Below are 21,179 nucleotides of genomic sequence, written 5' to 3' on the forward strand. Positions count from 1 at the left end.
GGTGTTTTTCTCTTGTACAACCAAAGGCTTATGCATCTGGGAAGATGCAGGTTCAGGCAATAAAGCAGGAGTCTACCTCAGTGGGTCCGAATATTTAGTGAAAGGATGTATTTCCATGGAAAGAGAAAGAAGACCTTTACCAATGGGGAAAATCTAAGTGATAGCTTATAAATTACAAGGTAGAAAACTTAAGTTCTAGGAACAAATTCTCTGTCCAGGAGTAAAAGGGGAAACAAAGGAAATAAAAGTAATTATCACCATCAGGAGTGCTCTAACCAGTAATTTATCTCAAAAGCTCCAACTATTCAAAATATTCAGTTCCTAGGGACTAGGAAATAAAAGTAATACAGTGATGTGTACAATAGTTTTGTGGTCTCCACACTTTATAGTACTGATTTTTCCAAATTGTTTTAATTTTTTTTTTTTTAATAAACAGACAAGTTCAGTGGAAAAGGGATTGATTGCTGAGTCTGGAGACATACACTGTGTGACTTTGGGAAAATCATTTACACACTCCTCACCTCCATTACCTGAGAGGTAAAACACAGGGTTTAAGTTGAATGACTCTAATCTTTGTTTTGCTCCAGTATTCTGAGCCTCTTTATTTCATCATTCTATTGCTGGGACTCCCAGTTCAATGACGTGAAGAAGGAAGTGGCATCTCTTTCAAGCTAGTGTTGGTCCAGCCGTCTGAGGTTCCCCAGGGACTCCACCTTTAGGGTCCAGAAATAAAAGAGAGGAAAGGCCAGCTAATGACAAAGAAACCACCGAAACAAGGCCTTTTAAAAGCTTATGGTACCCCAAACTCAACCACAAAAGCAGGTGAAACAGCAAGGTGACATTATTGTAAGTGGCTGCTAGTCCCATATATCATTCTGCAGTTTGGATTCAAGAGAGATTTTTTAGATCACAGCAAGAAAAATTAACCAAATGTTGAGAGGAAACCATTCGTTACTGAAAACAGACGATGTTCTTTACAGAGCTGATTGATTGGCTTACGCGACATCTCATTTACTTTTGCACACAATCATAAAGTAACAGTTTTCCTACACATTGCCAGTGTGTAAGCTGTTAGTTTCCAACTAAACCAGGAGACCTGTTTGAAAAATGAGTCTGAGCAGAACCACTTGAGGTTATATCCATTTTTTCTTGCACAATAGAGTGATATGGCTTCGTATTTACCAAATGCACTATCATGTCAGAACCAAGAGAAGTAAACAAATAAATTGTTATCCTACTGTAAAATTCATCTTAAATGAAGGAATCCACATGGTCATAAATGAAGGAATCCACATGGTCATAAATAGGCATTTTCCAAGGCCTCATTCCAAAATCAATATTTGAAATAAAGTTTGAAATAAAGACTAAGCTTATAGATCTCCGCCCCCAATGCCCCCACCAGCCCAGCAATTTAACATATTTCGAGAGGCTGAAGCAAATAAAATGAATGAAAACTACACATCTGTAGCACTCATCGCCTCCGCTGGCACTCAGCCCATGTCCTGTTAAGAGAGGAAGGGGATTTTGCCGAGTTGAAAGAAAGTTTGCAAAATGTCAGAGAGCTCAGCTTTTCCTCTTAAGCATGACTGGCAGGCGCTAAATCATTGGGTCCTTTATCCAATCACGGGTATCCTTCCTGATCACCAGCCAGGCCTCAGAGCTAGTTTCTCACGTGCAGGAAGGCCTTGATATCACTTTCCAAGGTCTCTCACAGCAGGGAGTTGGAATCATAGAACTGGAATCTGGCTATTCCAGGTTAGGCAACTTCCTCTTGCTCCCTAGAGAAAGGAATGAAAGGAATGAAATGAATGAATTCATCATGAGAGTATATATGAATGAATAAAAAAACAATCTCTTTAAATCCTCTGAACTGAAGAATCCTCAATAGCTCTCTGTTTTGACCTAATCCTGCTCCTGCGTAGATGAACTAAAGAGTAATTCACAGTTCTATCCCTGAGAAGATGCTGAACCAAAAAAAGACATATTTATACTTAATTCTCCCCAAATCCTGACTATCCCACCCCAACTACTCAATTGATAAGATTACTGATTAGGTGAAAGTATTAAGACAGATTATATGAATCTAAAAACAACATGGATCTCAACTTCTTGATGAAATCTAAATCTCTGAAAAATATTTTCTACTTAGGCTAGAATGTGATGGATCTCAAAAGATCTCAACTCTTCAGGTCAAAACAAAAAATAATTTATTTTATTTATTTATTTTCTTTTCATCTGTAGCAGTTTAAAAGATGAGTGGAAAGTCTTTGACACAGCTCTCATGAAGAAGAGGGCTCGATGACCCCCTCACCCCTTGAATCTGGGCCAGCTTGAGATTCACTTGTAACTATAGAAGGCAGAAATGATTCTGCATGACATCCAAGGCTGAATCAGAGAAGATAACACAGTTTCTGCTTTGTTCACTGGTGCACTCGTGCTTGGAGCTTGGAGCTGCCATTTCGGAAGTCCTATTACACTTAGACCACTATGCTGGAGAGCCCCTTGTAGGCACTTTGGCCGACAGCCCAGTGAGCTCCCAGCAAACAGTCAGCAATTCACATTGACATGAGTGAGCCATATTGGACATCAAGTCTAGGGGATCTCACATATAACTGCGGGCCCAGCTGACATCTGACTGCACCACATGAGAGACTGCAAGCAAGAATTTCCCAGATGAACCCTCCCTAAATTCCTGACCCACAATGTCATAGGCAAAAAAAAAAAAATTGTTGTTTTAGTCGACAAAGTTTGGGGATCATTTGTTACATAGCATTTGTAACTAGAAGACATCTTTTCCTGAAAAGATTTCAGGCAATTTACAAAGGTATAAAGACAATAGGGTGGCATATATTAAAATGTATTTTCATCTTGCCATGGTTTTCTTTCTTGGATTTAATCTTTATAGATTTTTTAGAAATTCAAGTAAAAAGATTTTGCTTGTCACTGAATATCAATAATGTAATGTACATAATATATATTACATATATGATATCTCTTACCAAAATGTATTCATCATTTAAAGTGTAAATATTTATTGGATGAAAAATATAAAGATATAGTCTTTTAAATTAAGTTATGATCTTCTTATTAATCTTTTATTTTAACTGGGGCAAAACTTACATACAGGGATTTTATGTATAAAATTTGATGAGATGTGACAAATGAGACATAGACATAACAACAGGTCAACAGAGACATAGAATATTTCTATCACTCCAGAAAGTTACCTGTGCCCCCTTTTGGTCAAACCCCACCCATCATAAGCAACTACTATTTTGATTTCTATTATCATACAGATTGATTTTGCCTGTTCTAGAATTTCTATAAGTGGAATCATACTGTCCATATTACCGTAGCTCTATGGTATATGTTTTCAATAGAAGGGTTATTATCCTAAAAGGGGTGAAAATTGGTTCTTGGGAATGGGTAAAAAAACTCTTGAGTATTATAATGGTGTGTGGCACTCTAAAACTCAACCTTACCTGACAAAATCTTATCGTTTAAGATTTCATTTCTGTCATTAGGGAATTTAAGTTTAATTTTCCTCCAGGAGAGGGGAACAATAGTGGAGAAAATGTCAAGAAACACTGATCTATAGTTAACCTTGAAGTCACACAGCATGAGTCTTCCAAATTTGTTCTTTTGCAAGATTCTTTTGGCTACTCTAAACCCTATTCATTTTCAGATAAAACTTAGAATCATCTCTATCATTTATAAAAAGTAATTTTGGGATTTCGTTTGGAATTCCAGTGAATCTATAGAGCAGTTGGGAGAAATGGCATCTCAACAATAACAAGTCTTCCATTCCATGAGCACAGTATCTTTCCAACTAAGTCTTGTTTAATTTCTCAAAGCAATGTTTCATAGTTCCCAGTGTATAAGACTTACATTTCATTTGTTAGAATTATTTCTATGTGTTGTATGTTGTTAGAAATGATTGTAAATGGTGGTTTTACATTTCATTTTCTAATTGATTACTGCTAGTATACAGGACTAAAGTATAATTTTTTTTTAAAGATTTTATTTTTCTCCCAAAGCCCCCTGGTACATAGTTGTGTATTTTTAGTTGTGGATCCTTCTAGTTGTGGCATGTGGGATGCCATCTCAGCATGGCTTGATGAGTGGTGCCATGTCCGTGCCCAGGATTTGAACTGGCGAAACCCTGGGCCACCAAAGCAGAGCACTCGAACTTAACCACTCGGCCACGGGGCTAGCCCCTAAGGTATAATTTTGTAAATTGACCTCACTCGTTTGTTCTAGTCATTGTGTGAGTCTGTATGTTTGTGTGTGTGTGTCTGTCTGTCTAAAGTCCTGTTTAGGATTGTCTATAATCAATCATATTGCCTATGAATAAAGATAGCATTACTTATTCCTTTCCAACCTTTAGGGCTGTATTTCTTTTTTGTGCCTTATTGCATTGGCTATGACCCCCAAGCACAATGTTGAATGGAAGTGCATTTTTCCCAATTTTAAGAGAAAAGTATTTTATGGTTTTCCTTTAAGGATAATGGTAGTTGTAGAGCTTTCATAGATGTCCTTTATCAGGTTAAGAAAATGCTTTTCTAGTCCTAGCTGGTGAGAATTTTTAAAAAATCATGAATAAGTATTGAATTTTTCAAAATTACTTTTCTGCATCTATTAAAATGATCATAGATTTTTCTCACTTATTTTATTAATATGGTGTATTACATTGATTGGCTTTTGAAGTTAATCTAGCCTTATATTGGCATAAACCTCACTTTTTTGTGAGACTTTAATTTTTTTGCTGGATTTAATTTCTTAATATGTTGACAAGAGGTTTTGTGTATATTTCTATGAAGAATTTTAGACTAGTGATTTCTTGGTTAACCCATGAATTATTTAGAAGTTAGTTCTTCAATTTCCAAATATTTGGGGCTTTTCTAGATGTCTTACCATTATTGATTTTAATTTAATTCTAAGTTAAAAAACATCTTATAAGATTTAAATGACTTGAAGTTTATTTAGACTTGCTTTATGGTCCAGTAAATGGTCTATCTTGGTGAATATTCCATGTGCATTAGAAAAGAGTTGGGATTCTGCTGTTATTCTCTGTAATATTCTATAAACATTAACTGGGTCAATTTGATTGATAGTGTCGCTCAAGTCTTCTAATTCCTTACTGAATTTTCAGTCTACTTGCTCTACCAATGATTGCTAGGAGAGTGTTAAGTTTCTGTCTGTAATTGTGAATTTGTCTATTTCTCCTTTCAGTTTGATCACTTTTCGTTTCATGTATTTTGAAGTTTTATTTATTGGTGCTCTGATATCCCAGTCCTTCAGATCAAAAACTTGGAATCGTCCTGGGCTAATATCATGATCTCATACCACACGTCCAAATTGCTGATTCTGTTTGTGCCAACTCCAGAATCCAGTTATTTCTCACCACCTTCGCTGATACCACCATGGTCTAAATCACAGTATCTCCCACTTGGATCATTGCAGAGCCTGCTATTGGGCCCTCAATTTCTGTCTTGATCACTTTACTATTTATTGTATACTCAATGATCCTCTTAAAATGTAAATAAGACAGTGCCACTCCTCTGCTCAAAATACTCTACTAGCTCTCCATGTTTCTTATTTAAATCCAAATTCCTTACAATGATCAACAAAGCCCTATATGACCTGTCCTGTCTTCCTACTTCATCTCTTATTACTTTCCCCCTGGCTAAATCAGCTCCAACAGCCTCCTGCTAATCCTAGAGTCCACCAGGCACGCTCCTCACTTAAAGCTTTTGCATTTGAGGCTCTTCAGTCCAGAAAGCTTTATTCAAAAATATCAGCATCTCTTTCGCTCTCTCTTTCCCACTGTCTCTCTCTTTTTCTCTCTCTCCCCAATCTCCTTCAGGTTTTGTTCAAATGTCACAAAGTCTTCAGTTACAAACTTTCAAGTGGGTATGCATGATATTATTAAAATACTACATGCTAGTCAAAAATGTTTCCAAGTTTTTCAGTATAATATTATGTTATAGTGTGCTTTTCTCCTCAAGTCGTGTAAAAATATACTGCTCTTGTATATAAATTATACCAAATATTTGTTTGCCAGATAGAATTCCTTTACAGGCAGAATGAAGAAGGAGCTCCAATTAGAAGCTGAGGAACTTTTCGCCTCATTGCTTTCCAAGTCCTCAAATTCCAGGTGGAACTCAATTTTTATTAGCAAAGGTCAAAATTTTTGAATACCTGTTGTTGTCAACAGAACACATCCCTTGCCATGACCTCGTTCTCCGAGTAAAGTGCCAGAGAGTGTCTGGCTAATCCAGTTCTCACCTAGAATCAGGACACATTTTCTTTTATAAACTGCTATGATTCACGATTCTCAGTTAAAAAATATTATTGCATTTTTATCCAGCTTTTCACACTCTCTCATTCATTCTCTCATTTGTTCTTGAAGGATATCTTAATGATAGTTTTACACAGCAATGGATTTTAGTCTGCACCTTGCGAAACTCAAAATTCCAGTTGATCATATGTGTACCTTCTAAATATATTAATGCACACTTGTATTTTTTAATCCTTCTATTTATTTCTCCTCTTTTCTGGTCTTAACTCACACTCAATAAGCATTGGCATTCATGATATTCCAATAAATTTTTGTGTGTGTATGAGGAAGATTGCCCTGAGCTAACATCTGTTGACATCTGTGTCAACCTTCCTTCATTTTGTATGTGGGATGCCACCACAGCATGGCTTGATGAGTAGTGTGTAGGTCCATGCCCGGGATACAAACCTGCAAACCCCAGCCCACCAAATCTGAGCACATGAACTTAATCACTATACCACCAGGCCGGGCCCCCAGTCAAATTTTTGCACAAGAGAAAGAATTTTAATAAATACTTCTAACTTTTTAAAAATTTTAATGATTTTTGGCTGATAATAAAAATAAATGCACTTTTAGTTTAGAAAATTTTGAGAACACAGATGTATAGAAAAAAATAAATAAAAATGATGTGGAACAATCCTACAGAGATGAACAACATTATTCAGTCAATAATAACAGTATTATTCATCAAAGTTGCAAATTTCAACTTTTTCTTTTTTTTTGAAATGAAACATTTTACTGTTAATAGTTCCTCACAGGTCAATCTTTTCTTTGAAGCAAAAGCAAATGTTTATTTTTAACATGTGCATAGTTTTGATTCCACCTCTTATTTTATTTTTTTATTAAGGTGTAATTTATATACAAAGAAATATACAATTTTAAGTCTGAAGTTTATTAAGTTTTGAAAAATGTATTACACCCTTGTAACCACTACCACAATCAAGATGCAGAATGTTTCCAACATGCTAGAAAATACCTTCCTATCCCTTTTCAGTAACCCACCCCCAAAGATAACCACTGCTTTAATTTCTATCGCCAGAGCTTAGTATTGAGTATGTGTCTAAATTATTTAGGTATTTAGTGTGATCCAGGTGACTTTGGCCAAATCATCAAATTACTCATTTTTCCAGGTCTCTGATTATTCATTAGAAAATAGAAGAAGATGGGACTTGAAGAAGAGGTCCCTTCCAGTTTGGAGACTCTGTGAATCTACAATACACTAGTGGAATATTCCAGCATTATATTCTTACTTGCCTCCATTTGGTTAAGACCTCATTTAGAATTTTCTGACACACACACCTGTAGAATCCTTTTATGTCTGATTTCACTTAATCAATGCAATATTTTGAGATTTTTTTTCACCCAAATTGTGGAAAGTATCAGCAGTTCCTTCCTTTTTACTGCTGTGTTGTGTTACATTTAATGAATGCCACAGTTTATCCATTTTCTATAAATTGATATGTGGATTATTTCCAGTTTTTGAATATTAAGAATAGCACTGCCATGAATATTTGTATACTTGTCTTTTTGTGAACATATGTTTTGATTTCTCTTGAAAAATATCTAGAAATGGAATTTCTAGATCATAAGGTACGTGTTTCTTTAATTTTATAAGAAGCGGCCAAACTTTTTTCTCAAGTAGTTTTGTTGTTTTATCTACTACCAGTGATGTATGAGAATTTTGGGCGTTCCACATAGCGGCCTATATTTATTATTGTCAATTTCTTTTATTTTAGACATTCCAGTGGGTGTTTGGTGGTACCTCATTGTTATTTTAATTTACATTCCCCTATGGCTAATGATGTTGGGTATGTTTTCATGTGCCTATTGGTCCCTTATATAACTTCTTTTTGAGGTGACTCTGTTTAAGATTTTGTCCACTCTTTGTTGACTTCTTAGTCTTCTTATTATTGAATTGTAAAAGTTCTTTGTATATTCTGGACACCAATACTATGTCAGATGGATGTATTGTGGATATTTCCTCTCAATTTCTGAATAGTGACTTTATAGAGCAGAAGTCTTTAATTTTCTAAAGTCAAATTAGTGCTTTTTGTGGCATAAGAAATTTTTGCCTCAAAGTTATGAAGAAGTTTTCCAATGTATTCTTCTTGAAACAGTATAGATTTTACTTTTATGTTTGGGCCAAGATATGTTTTGAAATAATTTTTTTGATGGTATGAGGTATGAGTCAAGATTAATTTTTCTTTATGTGTACCTAGTTGTTCCAGCAACATTTGTTGTAATGAATGTCCCCTCCCCAACTGAGTTACTTTGGCACCTTTGTAAATGACCGTGTATGTGAGGGTCTGTTTCTGGAATTTCTGCTTTATCACATTTATTTATTCACATTTTTGTTTACTTATTTATTTGTTTTATTTTATTCTTAAACTGATAATACAATGTGTTTATTTCTCTCCCTTTAGAGGAAGTCTTAAAATCAGATAGCGTATGTCCTTCCACTTTATTTTTGATTTTCAGGATTCTTTCGGTTAGTTTAGGTTCTTGGCATTTTCATAGCAATTTTAGAGTCAGATAGTCTATTTGTTCTAGAAAAAAATCCTGCTGAGATTTTGTGTTTGCCATTGCATGATCAATCTGAGAATAACTGACAATTTAACAGTATTAAGTATTCTAATCTATGAATATGATAGATTATTCCATTTATTTAAGTCTCCTTTTATTTCCCTTAGCAATATTTTGTAGTTTTCATTGTAGAGACCTCGAAGGTTTTTTAATGAAATTTATTCCTACTTTATAGTTTTGATAGTATTGAAAATGGCACTGTTCAATTGTATTTTATATTTCACTTGTACTAAGTATGTGAATCTAATTGATTTTTATACTGACCTTGTGTTTTTTGACCTTGTTAAATTCACTTATTGTTCTGTATATATTTCGTACATTTGGATAAGGCTTTTACATCCAATCTAACAATCTATGCTTATTAACTGAAGTGTTCAATCCATTTCCCTGTAATGTGATTATATAAGAACTGTTGATATTTGTTTTCTATTTGCCTCTCTGTTCTCTATCTTTCTCTTACTACTTTTGGCTTGTTTGTTGTAAATTGATTTTTTAAATTTCATTTCATTCTCTTCCCTCTATTGATTTTTTAACTATACTATTTTTTTATTGGTTGTTCAAAGGATTACAAGAGATTTCCTTAAAATATTGGAACCTAATAGTGTAACAGATCATTTATAATGTAAGAACTTTACAAGAGTATAATTTCATTTAAATCTCTCTCATTTTACTCCTATTCTTGCCATAAATTTTACTTCTACTTATGTTATAAACCCACAGTGTATTATTATTTTTGCTTCAAATGGTTAATTTATTTTTAAATAATGTAAGAAAGTTAAGGAAATTAGTCTTTGATATTTAGCACTTCTGGTATTCTTCACTCATTCTAGTGGCTCCAGATTTCCATCCAGTGTCATTTGTTTCAGCCTAAAGAGCTTCCTTTAGCATTTGTTGGATTGTGGGTCTGCTAGTGAAAAATTCTTATAGCTTTTGTTATTTTGCCTTAATTTTTGGAGTATGTTTTCACTAGATATAGAATTTTAAGTTGATAGATTTTGGTCTTCTTACTCCTATTTTTTTAACAATAATATCTGATTGTCTTCAGGCCTCTATTGTTTCCTATAAAAATTCAGCAATTATTTTTATCCTTTATCCCCTGTGTGTAATATACCTTTCTTTCCTCTGGCTACTTTTAAAATTTTCTCTTTCTTTGCTCTTCAGCACTTTGACTTTGAGGTGCCCACAAGTGGCTTTCTTTTTGTATTTCTTTTAGCTTCCTGGTTTTGTATGTTTTTTTTTTATAATCCAGTCTGGGAAGTTTTTACCTAATGTTTTCTGCTTCAACTATCTTTTCTGCTCTATTCTTTCTATCCACTCCCTCTGGACCACAAGTATCTTATGTGGCATGATGCTGTCCCACAGGTTATGTAGGTTTCTTTCATTGGTTTCCGTATTTTTTCTGTCTGTTTTGACTTTAGATGATTTCTATTGATTGGTTGATAAGATCACTGAAACTTTTGTCTATATTTTCTTTCACTCTATTGTTAATTCCATCTAATGGATTTTTTAATTTCAGGTGTTATATTTTTCAGTCCCAGGATTTTCATTTAGTGCCTCTTTATACTCTGAATCTCTTCTGACATTTTCCATTTCTTCATTAATTGTATGTTTTTTTCTTGTAGATTCTTTAAGAAATTTATCATAGTTATTTTAAAGTCATTGTCTGCTAATTTTGACATCTGTGGGTTTATTTCTATTGACAGACGTTTTTATTAATTATATTATTATTATAATAATAGTGTTATGTTTTATTATAATAATATTATAATATATATAATATAATAGTAATATATATAATATAATATATAATATTATAATAATCTAATATATTTATTATAATAATAGTGTTATATTTTTCTGTTATTTTTCATGTTTACATTTTTTTTTCTTAATTTTGTACTGGACACCATAGATGATACTTGTGGAGAGTGTGAGTTCTGTTTTACACTATTTGTCAAACAAATAGTTTTGATATTCATCTGAGAACACAATTAAATTATTGCCAGATTACCTTGATCTTATGGAGGCCCACTTTACACTTTGTTAGGGAGCTACTATTTTAGTTTTTTCCTTAATTTTATGATGATTCCCTTACTTCTAGTCATGCTCTTTTCTTCTAATCCATGACCGCTCCAGAGTTTCAATGGAAATCTCAAGGTGTTTAACAAGTCTGTCAAGAATTCGGGCTCAGCTTAGCAGTTTACATCTGGCTCAAGGTCTCTGATGAGGATGCTGTTGGCCATAGCTGTGGTCTCATATGAAGGTTCAGCTGGGCAGGTGCAGGGAGTGACATCCATTTCCAAACTCACTTACATGGCTATTGTCAGACCTTGGTCCTTTGGTGCATGGGTCTCTTCCCAGGGCTGCCTCATGACATGGCTGTTGGCTTCCCCCAGATCAGAAATCCAAGGGAGACTGGGGAGAGAGCCAAGGTCCAATACAGAAGTCTTAGTCTTTTTATCACTTGATTTTGGAAGTTACATCCCATCACTCTACCATATTCTGTCTTTACAACTGAGTCCATAAGTCCAGGCAATACTTAAGGAGAAGAGGATTACACAAGGGAGTGAATACCAAGAGGTGAGAATATTTAGGGGCCATTTAAAGGTTGCCTGACACATCATGTAAGCTTTAATAATTAAAAATATATATAGTCATATTTTGTCATTGGATATTCATTTTGGTCTGTTGGTCTCAGACATCTCTATCCTCACAATAATCCTATCAAGTTGGCAAAACTAGTTTTAGCGAAGAGACAATCAAGACACAGAGAGCTTAAGTGACTTGCCAGCTAATCACAACTTTGATCTTCTAAATTCCTCATTGTATAATCAAAGGGTGGCACATTTGGAGCACAACTCCTACTCCTTTTCCAGGTCTCAGTTTAATCACCATTTTCTCCAGAAAGGTTCTCCAAGATTAAATTAGGTAGCACACTGTAGGTACGCCTTAGGTCTCTGTTGTTGCCTTATTACAGTACTTAGTACTCTGTATTGTAACTGCAAGAGTCCTTGTCTAAATAATAACTATAACACAAGCTCTTTGAGGGAAGATATGGTGGCTCACTCATGTTGCATGTCTATTTTTTTTCTAGAAATCTACTGGGAAGTACCTACCTCAAGGTCAGAAATGTTGATTTCTGTGTGCTCCGGAGGGCATATTGTTTATTTTTTCATGAAAAAATAAAAATAATATTGATGTTTGATGAGAGAAGAAGAAAAAAACAGCCAATAAGAGGTATAAAAAGAAGAAAGAAAAAGGTAGGGGAAAAAAAGACAACTTTCTTTTTTGTTATAGTCCTGTTCACAGATTTGTTCACTCACTGGCCTAAGGATTATTTAGTCTTAAAATATATCTCCAAAATGAAATGGAAATAAGAATGTTAAGAACAGGTTGCATGCTAGCAGGGCAGTGAATCAAAGCACTGTGGCCTCCCCTCAGTCATTGGGCCTTCCTGCTGGGGTAATTTGAGAAGCCATGACAGGCGTTGTTTGACGCTCCAGGAAGGTCATTTTTGACAGTCAGTAGTTAATTTTCTGACTTATAGCACTTGCTTTTTTTTTCCTTCTAAATTTGGAAGTGATGATTCTTTTGTGTACTTTGGCTTTTCACTCATTAGATCCTCCAGGATTGCCAGGGAGGGTTGTAGAAAGGCTTTTGAATGACAACATTTCAGTACTTTTTCTGAGCGTTGAGGAATATTGTCGCTGGGGCTTTTGCAGGATGGATTATTTTCTTGGCAGGTAGTGTGGCCTCCACAGGGCTCATTAGGCTTTCTGTTGGGAAGATCTAAAGTGCACAGTTGAATACTGTCATAAAATAGCGAAGTGGTTTGGGTCTAATTCCTAATGGAGCTGCAAAGACTACAGCTCTTTTTTGATCTTTGAATTCCAAGGTGAGCCTTTTATAGTTGTCATATTATTGACTGCTCATTCCAGAGCTGTGATTCTTTTTCTTTCTAAATCTTATGCTCGAAATGTTATGTTGACGCTTAGTATACATGAGCAGATTTGGCATCCTTGTGTATTTAATAATATCAACGTTTCCTTCTAACTGGTTGTGCGTGTGTGTTTCTCACAAAAAAGCTCTTCTTTTCTAATTTCTCCAGGTTAGGCAGTCATACATCAAACTCAATTGTCCTCTTTCTCTATTCCTTGTGTAACCACTAAGTTACAATATCCCTCATTTGACATGGATATTTTAATGTATCACGTTCTTTTGGTAGTGCGGAATGGAGGGAACAATTTCTCATTTTAGGTATAAAGGTGATTTGCAAATTTTCTTGAGAATGAAAGTTCAGGGCAATCTCATGTTTTGGATGATGAGAGGACCACACTATTACCTCAAGTTAAAGATCTGCATTGGGATAAAAACGCAGAAAAATTGCCAAGGTCACTGTACATGTAAAGCTTTCATTTACTTCCCATTAATAACTATTTCATATTGTTTTAGAAAAATCTAATTTCAAGAAAAAATCGTTTTATTCCACTCATGAAATAAATCATGTAGCCATTATTGACTTTTTCTCTGTTGCATATAAGCACTAAGTATGCATTGAACACCACATAACATGAATTCAAAGTTTATAATCACAAACACTATTTTTTTTATATCCATGTCACAATTTAATAAGTATACCATGAGTGATGACATTTTAAAATATAAGATTTTAAAATGAAGAATATGGTGTAGGGAAGAATTTTTAGAAATAATTTCAAAATATCATTCAGTATATACGTAGATTAATAGATATGAGTGTGACTATTTCTTTTTCCTTTTCATTAACGTTTACTTCTTTTCACTCTCTCCAGTTTTGTAGTGTATCTGTCTATAATCTGTAGCTTATTTTTGCTTAGAATTGTTAAAAATTAGATTTGCCTGGATTTGACAGTCTGTCATAACATGAATGAAGAATATTTGCTTTTTAACAAGAAGATAAAGCTGCTGTAAACTGAATGCCTATACTAGGAACTAAGAATACTGTAGCAACCCCAAAGACAGCACACTCATGCTTGTAAAGTAATCCCAAGCTGTGTGTCCACATTTCCACAATAATCTTTTTGTCTTATAATGGCACCAGAATGTATTGCCTCACCATTTCAAAAAGAAAAATGATAATGCTACAATAGTTTTAAATACAATCTTGTAAAAGAAAAACGGTTACCCATAACCCTGAATCCTAACTAGCTATTCTAATTTTTGCATCGTAGCATCCAATCCTTATCTACTTCCATCTATATTTTCATATAACATATATTACGCCTAACATTATATCTTATACACTTTCCCACGTTTTTGAATAATCTCCATAATTATCATTTTTGTGTAGGTATAACTTTTCAAAGGAGACTAGTTATTTGATAGCTAAGAGGTTTGTGTTTCCTTTTCTTATGCTTAAAACAAAGAAAGGCAGGAAATTAATGCCAATTAGCTACCAAACCACTGATGCAGAGTTGCTGGCGTGACGAAGATTGAGGCAGACAGAATTTAAAACGCTGAGTTGAATGCACTGAATTGGGACTTTTCTTTAATCAGTAGCTATACCTACCAAAGCCACATTCCTGTCCTCTCATGTCCCTAAAAGTAAATATTGCAACGCAAGCCCAGACCCAGGGAAGATCAAAAGAGTTCTTATTACCTAAAGTCTCTTTATAATCTTTAAAAATCTATGGAAATGTTTTGAATTATGATGATGAGGATTAGGATTATTATTTTGTCAACATCCAAAGTATGAATTAGTGACCAAAAAAAGCTAGTAATATTTTCCTTGAACATGTTTCCTTAAAAAGTGAAGAATCACTTTGAATGATTTAGCATTATTGAAAATTTATCTATGCAAAAATGTATAGTTTTCTGTTAAAGACTTTGTTAATATTTCGAAGTTAAAATAATTTTTTGTACTCTCTTGATTGTGAAACAAAAGGTTGGCCTTATAAACCTAGTCCTCACTAGAGTAAAAGCACTATAAAATTAGCCATTTAGTGATTGACTGTCTGGGAGACAATAAAATAGAATAAATATAAACCATTCATTTATATATTCACTCCATAATGTTTACGAACACTTTGTATGTGGTAAGGATATAACAATGACCAAAACTATCTAGATCCTTGCCCTCATGAAACAAATATTCAAAGTGAAACTCTTTGGAAATTGAAGCTGTTAGGAACATTAGCAATCACATAGTTCTGTTATTTATTACATGATTGAGGTAGAAAAAGGGGAATGTAATAAATATTTAATTTCCTTACTTACTTGTTCAAAGAGCAATCCTTACTAAGACTTGTCTGGAAAATTAAGAGCTCGGGGTGTGAGTATGTAAATGGATTATCCTCCTCAGTGGGGTTGGATAATCTTAATTTAACAAGAATTTCAACTCTGTGGTGGTGCTCAACTCCCACTGCGATGTTCATTTCTTTGCCAGAGTCATCAGCTCTAACTATGCGAGCACAACATGGCTCCTCTTTGGGCAGATGGTGAATGCACCTCATTTGCAGGTATGCGTGTAAAGAGGCTGATTTGCTAACATGCCACATATATGCTTTGCAATTTTAACAAATATCCTGTTACATATACATCAACATTGACACTTCAGCTATGACCAAGGAAACTCCATATTCATAGTAAAGGTGGAGTCAGTGATATCTTCTCTTTCAACGTTGGCACCTTATGCCTTGAGGTCTGGTGATCAGAATAAACTTTTGCTCCCTTTCCCTATTCATGTCAAAAAGACACTGTACTATTTGCAATGTTTCTTATCATGAATATTCTTCATTTACTTTCAGGTATCTACACTTTTAATCCCTCTTCAAAGGATGAACCTAATTAATTATTTTGAATATTTTTTTCTTGACAAATTAATAACTTAAAGAGACGATCACATGAAAATCTTCCTCCAAGCAAAATCACTATTGGGGATCCCCATCATCCACTTAATCCATGTTTTTGTTATTTTCCTTCTGTTCCTAAATAAAAAACATTCAACTGTAAATACATTCCAAAGCAGCATGGTAAGATCAGGGAATTACTAGAGAGAGAATCCGAGAGGTAGCAGATGTGCTTGTTATAATAATTAATTCAAAAGTTGTTTTATTTTATGTGGCATGCTGTACTTAGTTTTTTAATTAAAGTATTTATTGTATACCTAGGGCTCTGGATAGAAATAAAACGAAGTATAAAATGTGGTTCCCCCAAATAAGCTCAAATTTTAGCTGAGAGAAAGATAAATACACATCTGTCCTTGTGTCTTATTTAAAACCAAACTGGAAGTTTAGTTATTTGCAATTTTGGCGGGTTGGAAACACTTAGTTGGATGTAGTTTGTTTGTCTGAGTCAGAAACTCCAGTGGAGATGAGTTCTGGATGGGCCAGGTGGACAATATCTTGAAAATCTATCTTCTAGGATCTCCAATATCTCTGATATTACCCTCTTACAGAAGACTATAGATTCCCGCTATTATGATAGTCGTCTAACTGACCTTCCCACCTCTAAATTCATCCAATTCCAGTCTAAATCTGATCTCTCCACATTAAAGCCAGAATGATCTTTCTAAAATGTCTGATTCTTGTAATTCTTGTATCCCCCTGATTAAAAACTTCAGTGAATCTCATTGTTCCTATAATAAAGTCAACACCATTAGCATATTTTACAGCTCTCTGAGTGATCTGACACTGCCTCCACCTCAGTTCATCCCTGCCCAGTTCCCCTTCACGTGCGCCCTCCAGCAGGAATGAAGTCCTGGGCGATTCTTTGAAAGCATCATGCTTCCTGCTGTACTTGGGTCTTTGGCTTCCCACATGCCCTCCCCTCCACTCTGACACATCCATCCATAGTTCTTCCCCGACCTGGTTGACTGATTAATTCCTTGGATCTCAGGTTAGATATCTCTTCATTCAGGAAGGATTTAGGCTAGGTATCTCTTCTACATGTGGCTATAACTTCTGTACTTGCATCATCAGGACACTTCTCACATCCCGTTTTAACTTCCTATTTACCTGTTCACTAGCCTCTCTGCTTTGTCGGGGAAAGGTGCCTGGATACACTGACGGACAGGAAAAAATGACCATATAGGAAGTGTAGCACAGTTTATGAGCTATATAGCAGACATTAGAGGTTTTGGGGGATGAGGGTACTTGGAATTCTGTCCTATAAGAAATAATTGAAAGAAAATAATCAAAGGCTCTGGGAAATTTAGTCTGTTGAAGAAATAAAGAACTATAGGAATAGTATGTAGCAGACAACACATTTAGAGGTGATCAAATATCCATGTGCACTCCTAAATTTCCCAGAGTCCCTTGCACTTAGGTTATGTTCACATGACTAGTTCTGGCCAGGGGATTGAGGGAAGTGTGTCACTTCAAGGACAAGCCAATTAATACATGCTTTGCTGCTTCCATCTCTCTTCTCCTCTGGCCCCAGAAGGTGACATGTTCCAGAAAGCATAGTTACAAGATTCAGAAGCATTCTGATCTGCAAGAAAGAAAGAAACTTTTCTTTTGTTAAGCCACTGAAATTTCAGAGTTTCTCTGATATGGTCATTAGAGTTAATTATCCTGACTAGTACAGGGAATAATGACTGCTTTCAAGTAATTTGAGATCCCAGTCATGTGAAAAAGTAACAAGTCCATAAGGAATAGAATTAAAACCAAAAGATAAAACATAAAGATATAAATATTAAAAAAAATACCCACAAGCCATTTTGCAACAATCAGAACTATACAAAGATGAAGTTGGCTCTCTTAAAAAATAAGCACTGCTGGTGTTTGCGCATCGTGGGAATATCGTAGAAATGATTGGAGCATTTCACAGATGATTGCACCTGGACTCGAACAGAGAGCTGCATTGCTCTGGAGGAAGCACTGGTTTTTAAGAAGAAGAATGATCCCTGATCCCGAGCAAGGCTGCCTGGGAAGGCCTGTGCTGTTGCTCTCTACTGGCAGCAAGAATCTACAAATTAGCCACCTCTCTGGGAAGCTTCTGCGCCCGAACAGTTTAACTCATGCCTTGCCTCTTCCTTTGATGAACCAAGAAGCTTCCTCAGTGTCCCAAATATCCCTGCGCTCGTCTCTTCACCAGCACTCCAGGCTCCTGACCCTGGCCTTTGTAATTAACATCTTTTCTCTTTCTACATTTCTGCCTTCATAGCTGCATCACTACCTTCTGGGGTCCTTTGCCCGTTATCTTGGATTTCCTAGTCATGAACCTTGGACCTTCAGCAATGTGACTTTGCACCTCTCAGCCTCAAACTCAGGTTAACTTGGGTGCTACCTGCCAAAAGCAGGAAATGAGATCATCCAAGGCCTCTGATTTGTTCATTTTTAACTTGCTGTATGCTACAGTGACAAGAGAAGAACTGTTCTGAGGTAAATTTGCAGCTACTCTTCCTGGTAACATCTTGTGAGGAAGGTAGTTTCAGTTCTTGCCCATATTATTGATTTTTAACTCAATACACTTTAAAATGGATAGACTCAATAGGCAGCAAGATGACATTCACTCAATTAGTCAAAATGTATTTATTGAGCACCTATTATGAACCAGGTATGCTGGAAGTACACCGGCACAGAAGAAACACAGAGTCTCTGCCTTCTTAGAACTTGCATTCTAATGAGACTATAGAAAATAAGTAAATGGGTAAAATATATAATAAGGAAGTATTGATGAGCAATGTAAAGGGGATGTACATAATGCTATAGTAGAATCTGACTGAAGCACCTAATTTATTCTGGGTGGGTTACTAATATCCCAGGTTAGGCTGTTTGATTTGTTTGTATCCTCCACAATCTGTCTCACAAGCTGCCATATTTCATCCAACAATTCCCACCAAAACCCTAAACATAATGATGTGTATTGTTGGCTCCCAATCAACAAGGACAGCAGCCTGGAAAGGAAGAGAAGATGCAACATCTCTCTTGAAAGAAGAAAGCACAACTTCTGCCAAAGCAAAGGCCAAGATTCAAAATTCAAGAAACTTTTAGAAAAGGGAAGACAAAACAGAGCTGTTCAACCATAACAGCTTATCCCAGGAGAGAAAGGACACAGATGGACAAGGGATTACTGCCGTGTGCAGCCCAGTGCCACCACCAGGCTAGGGCTCAGCAGTGCTCGGAGCCGGCGTGCAGGGGACACTCAAACGCCACCTACCACAGGCAGCATATGCAAGCCCCACTGAAAGGCTGGCTGGTTGTCTCTCTACTTTTTAAAACTGGCATTTAAAATCTCTCTGGCAGATGGAAGAAAAGTATGTAATAAAAGTTGACATTTCATTTTACTGTGTATGTTTGCTAAGCTAATTCTATTATCATTCACTGGGATATCGGTGCTGAATGGTAAGCAGACTGTGGCAGGCGACAATGTAAAGAGGATATAGTTTCTAAGGGGCAAATAGATACTAAATGATAGACAATAATTAGTCACAAGTATGTCATTACCTTAAGAGGTTCCAGGGTGACATAAAAGGTAAAGATTTGGAAGGTAAGTCTGTTTGGTCATACTATTTTTCAACAAAATTCTCTTTGCTTTGAGCATACTAAGGAAGGAAGGAAGGATGAGGGGCAGATTGAGAGAATTTCTCTTCCATTTTGTACTTTCATTTTGTCAAAACTCCCACTTCTCTCTTTCTGTAGTAAACCAGCGTTGTCTTTTCCAATACCTTCTCTGTTTCAAGCCAGCATTTAAGCAGATAGCTATCAACCAAAATCTGTTACGTTTTTTCCCATACATATTTCACTTTATTTTCTTTCATATACATCGTAATATATTTTGAATTCTGTGTAGATTGCATCATGTTCACCACCCACAGACTAATTATAATCCATCACCACACATGTGAGCCTAACCACCACTTTTGCTCTCTTCCCTCCCTCCTTCCTCTCTGGTAACCATCAATCCAATCTCTGTGGCTATGTGTTTGTTTGTCATTGTTTTTATCTTCTACTTATGAGTGAGATCATATGGTATTTGACTTTCTCCCTCTGACTTATTTCACTTAGCATAGTATCCTCAAGGTCCATCCATGTTGCCACCAGTGGCCGGATTTCATCATTTCTTATGGCTGAGCAGTATTCCATTGTGTATATATGCCACATCTTCTTTATCCATTCATCCCTTGATGGGCACCTGGGTTGCTTCCAAGTCTTGGCTATTGTGAATAATGCTGCAATGAACATAGGGGTGCATGTGTCTTTATGCATTTGTGTTATCCTGTTCTTTGAATAAATACCAAGCGGTGGAACAGCTGGATCATATGGTAGATCTGTTCTTAATTTTCTGAGGAAACTCCATACTGTTTTCCATAGTGGCTGCACCACTTTGCACTCCTACCAGCAGTGTACGAGGGTTCCCTTCTCTCCACATCCTCTCCAATAATTGTTGTTTCCTGTCTTGTTAATTATAGCCATTCTGACCGGAGTGAGGTGATATCTCATTGTAGTTTTGATTTGCATTTCCCTGATAGCTAGTGATGTTGAACATCTTTTCATGTGCCTGTTGGCCATCCGTATATCTTCTTTGGAGAAATCTCTGTTCAGATCTTTTGCTCATTTTTTAATTGGGTTGTTGGTTTTCTTGTTGTTAAGACATATGAGTTCTTTGTAAATTTTGTATATTAACCCCTTATCTGATATATGGTTTGCAAATATCTTCTCTCAATTGTTAGGTTGTCTTTTCATTTTGTTGATGGTTTCCTTTGCTGTGCAGAAGCTTTTTAATTTGATGTAACCCCATTTGTTTATTTTTTCTTTTGTTTCCCTTGCCCAGTTAGACACAGTACTTGAAAATATGCTGCTAAGACTGATGTCAAAGAATGTACTGCCTATGTTTTCTTCTAGAAGTTTCATGGTTTCGGCTCTTACATTCAAGTATTTAATCCATTTTGAGTTGATTTTTACGCATGGTGTATGATAATGGTCTACTTTCATTCTTTGGCATGTGGCTGTCCAGTTTTCCCAACACCATTTATTGAAGAGACTCTCCTTTCTCCATTGTATGCTCTTGGCTCCCTTGTCGAATATCAGCTGTCCATATATATGTGGGTTTATTTCTGGGCTCTCGATTCTGTTCCATTGATCTGTGTGTCTGTTTTTGTGCCAGTACCATGCTCTTGTGGTTACTATGGCTTTGTAGTATATTTTGAAATCAGAGAGTGTGATACCTCCAGCTTTGTTCTTTTTCTTCAGGTTTCCTTTGGCTATTTGGGGTCTTTTGTTGTTCCATATAAATTTTAGAATTCTTTGTTCCATTTCTGTGATAAATGTTGTTG

General features: G+C 35.7%; 1 protein-coding gene across 1 annotated transcript in view; it reads right to left on the reverse strand.

Annotated features, from left to right (window-relative positions):
- Positions 1–365: 365 nt before the first annotated feature.
- SNX7 (sorting nexin 7) overlaps positions 366–21,179 on the reverse strand; it is a 170,286-nt gene continuing 149,472 nt past the window's right edge. Inside the window, exon 9 of the mRNA XM_070592739.1 lies at positions 366–1,778. Coding sequence (XP_070448840.1) covers positions 1,728–1,778 — 51 coding nt within the window. The 3' untranslated portion in view covers positions 366–1,727. The remainder of the gene's footprint in view (positions 1,779–21,179) is intronic.

The sequence above is a fragment of the Equus przewalskii genome, chromosome 24 (assembly GCF_037783145.1).
Source record: "Equus przewalskii isolate Varuska chromosome 24, EquPr2, whole genome shotgun sequence".
In the NCBI taxonomy this organism is placed as follows: Eukaryota; Metazoa; Chordata; class Mammalia; order Perissodactyla; family Equidae; genus Equus; species Equus przewalskii.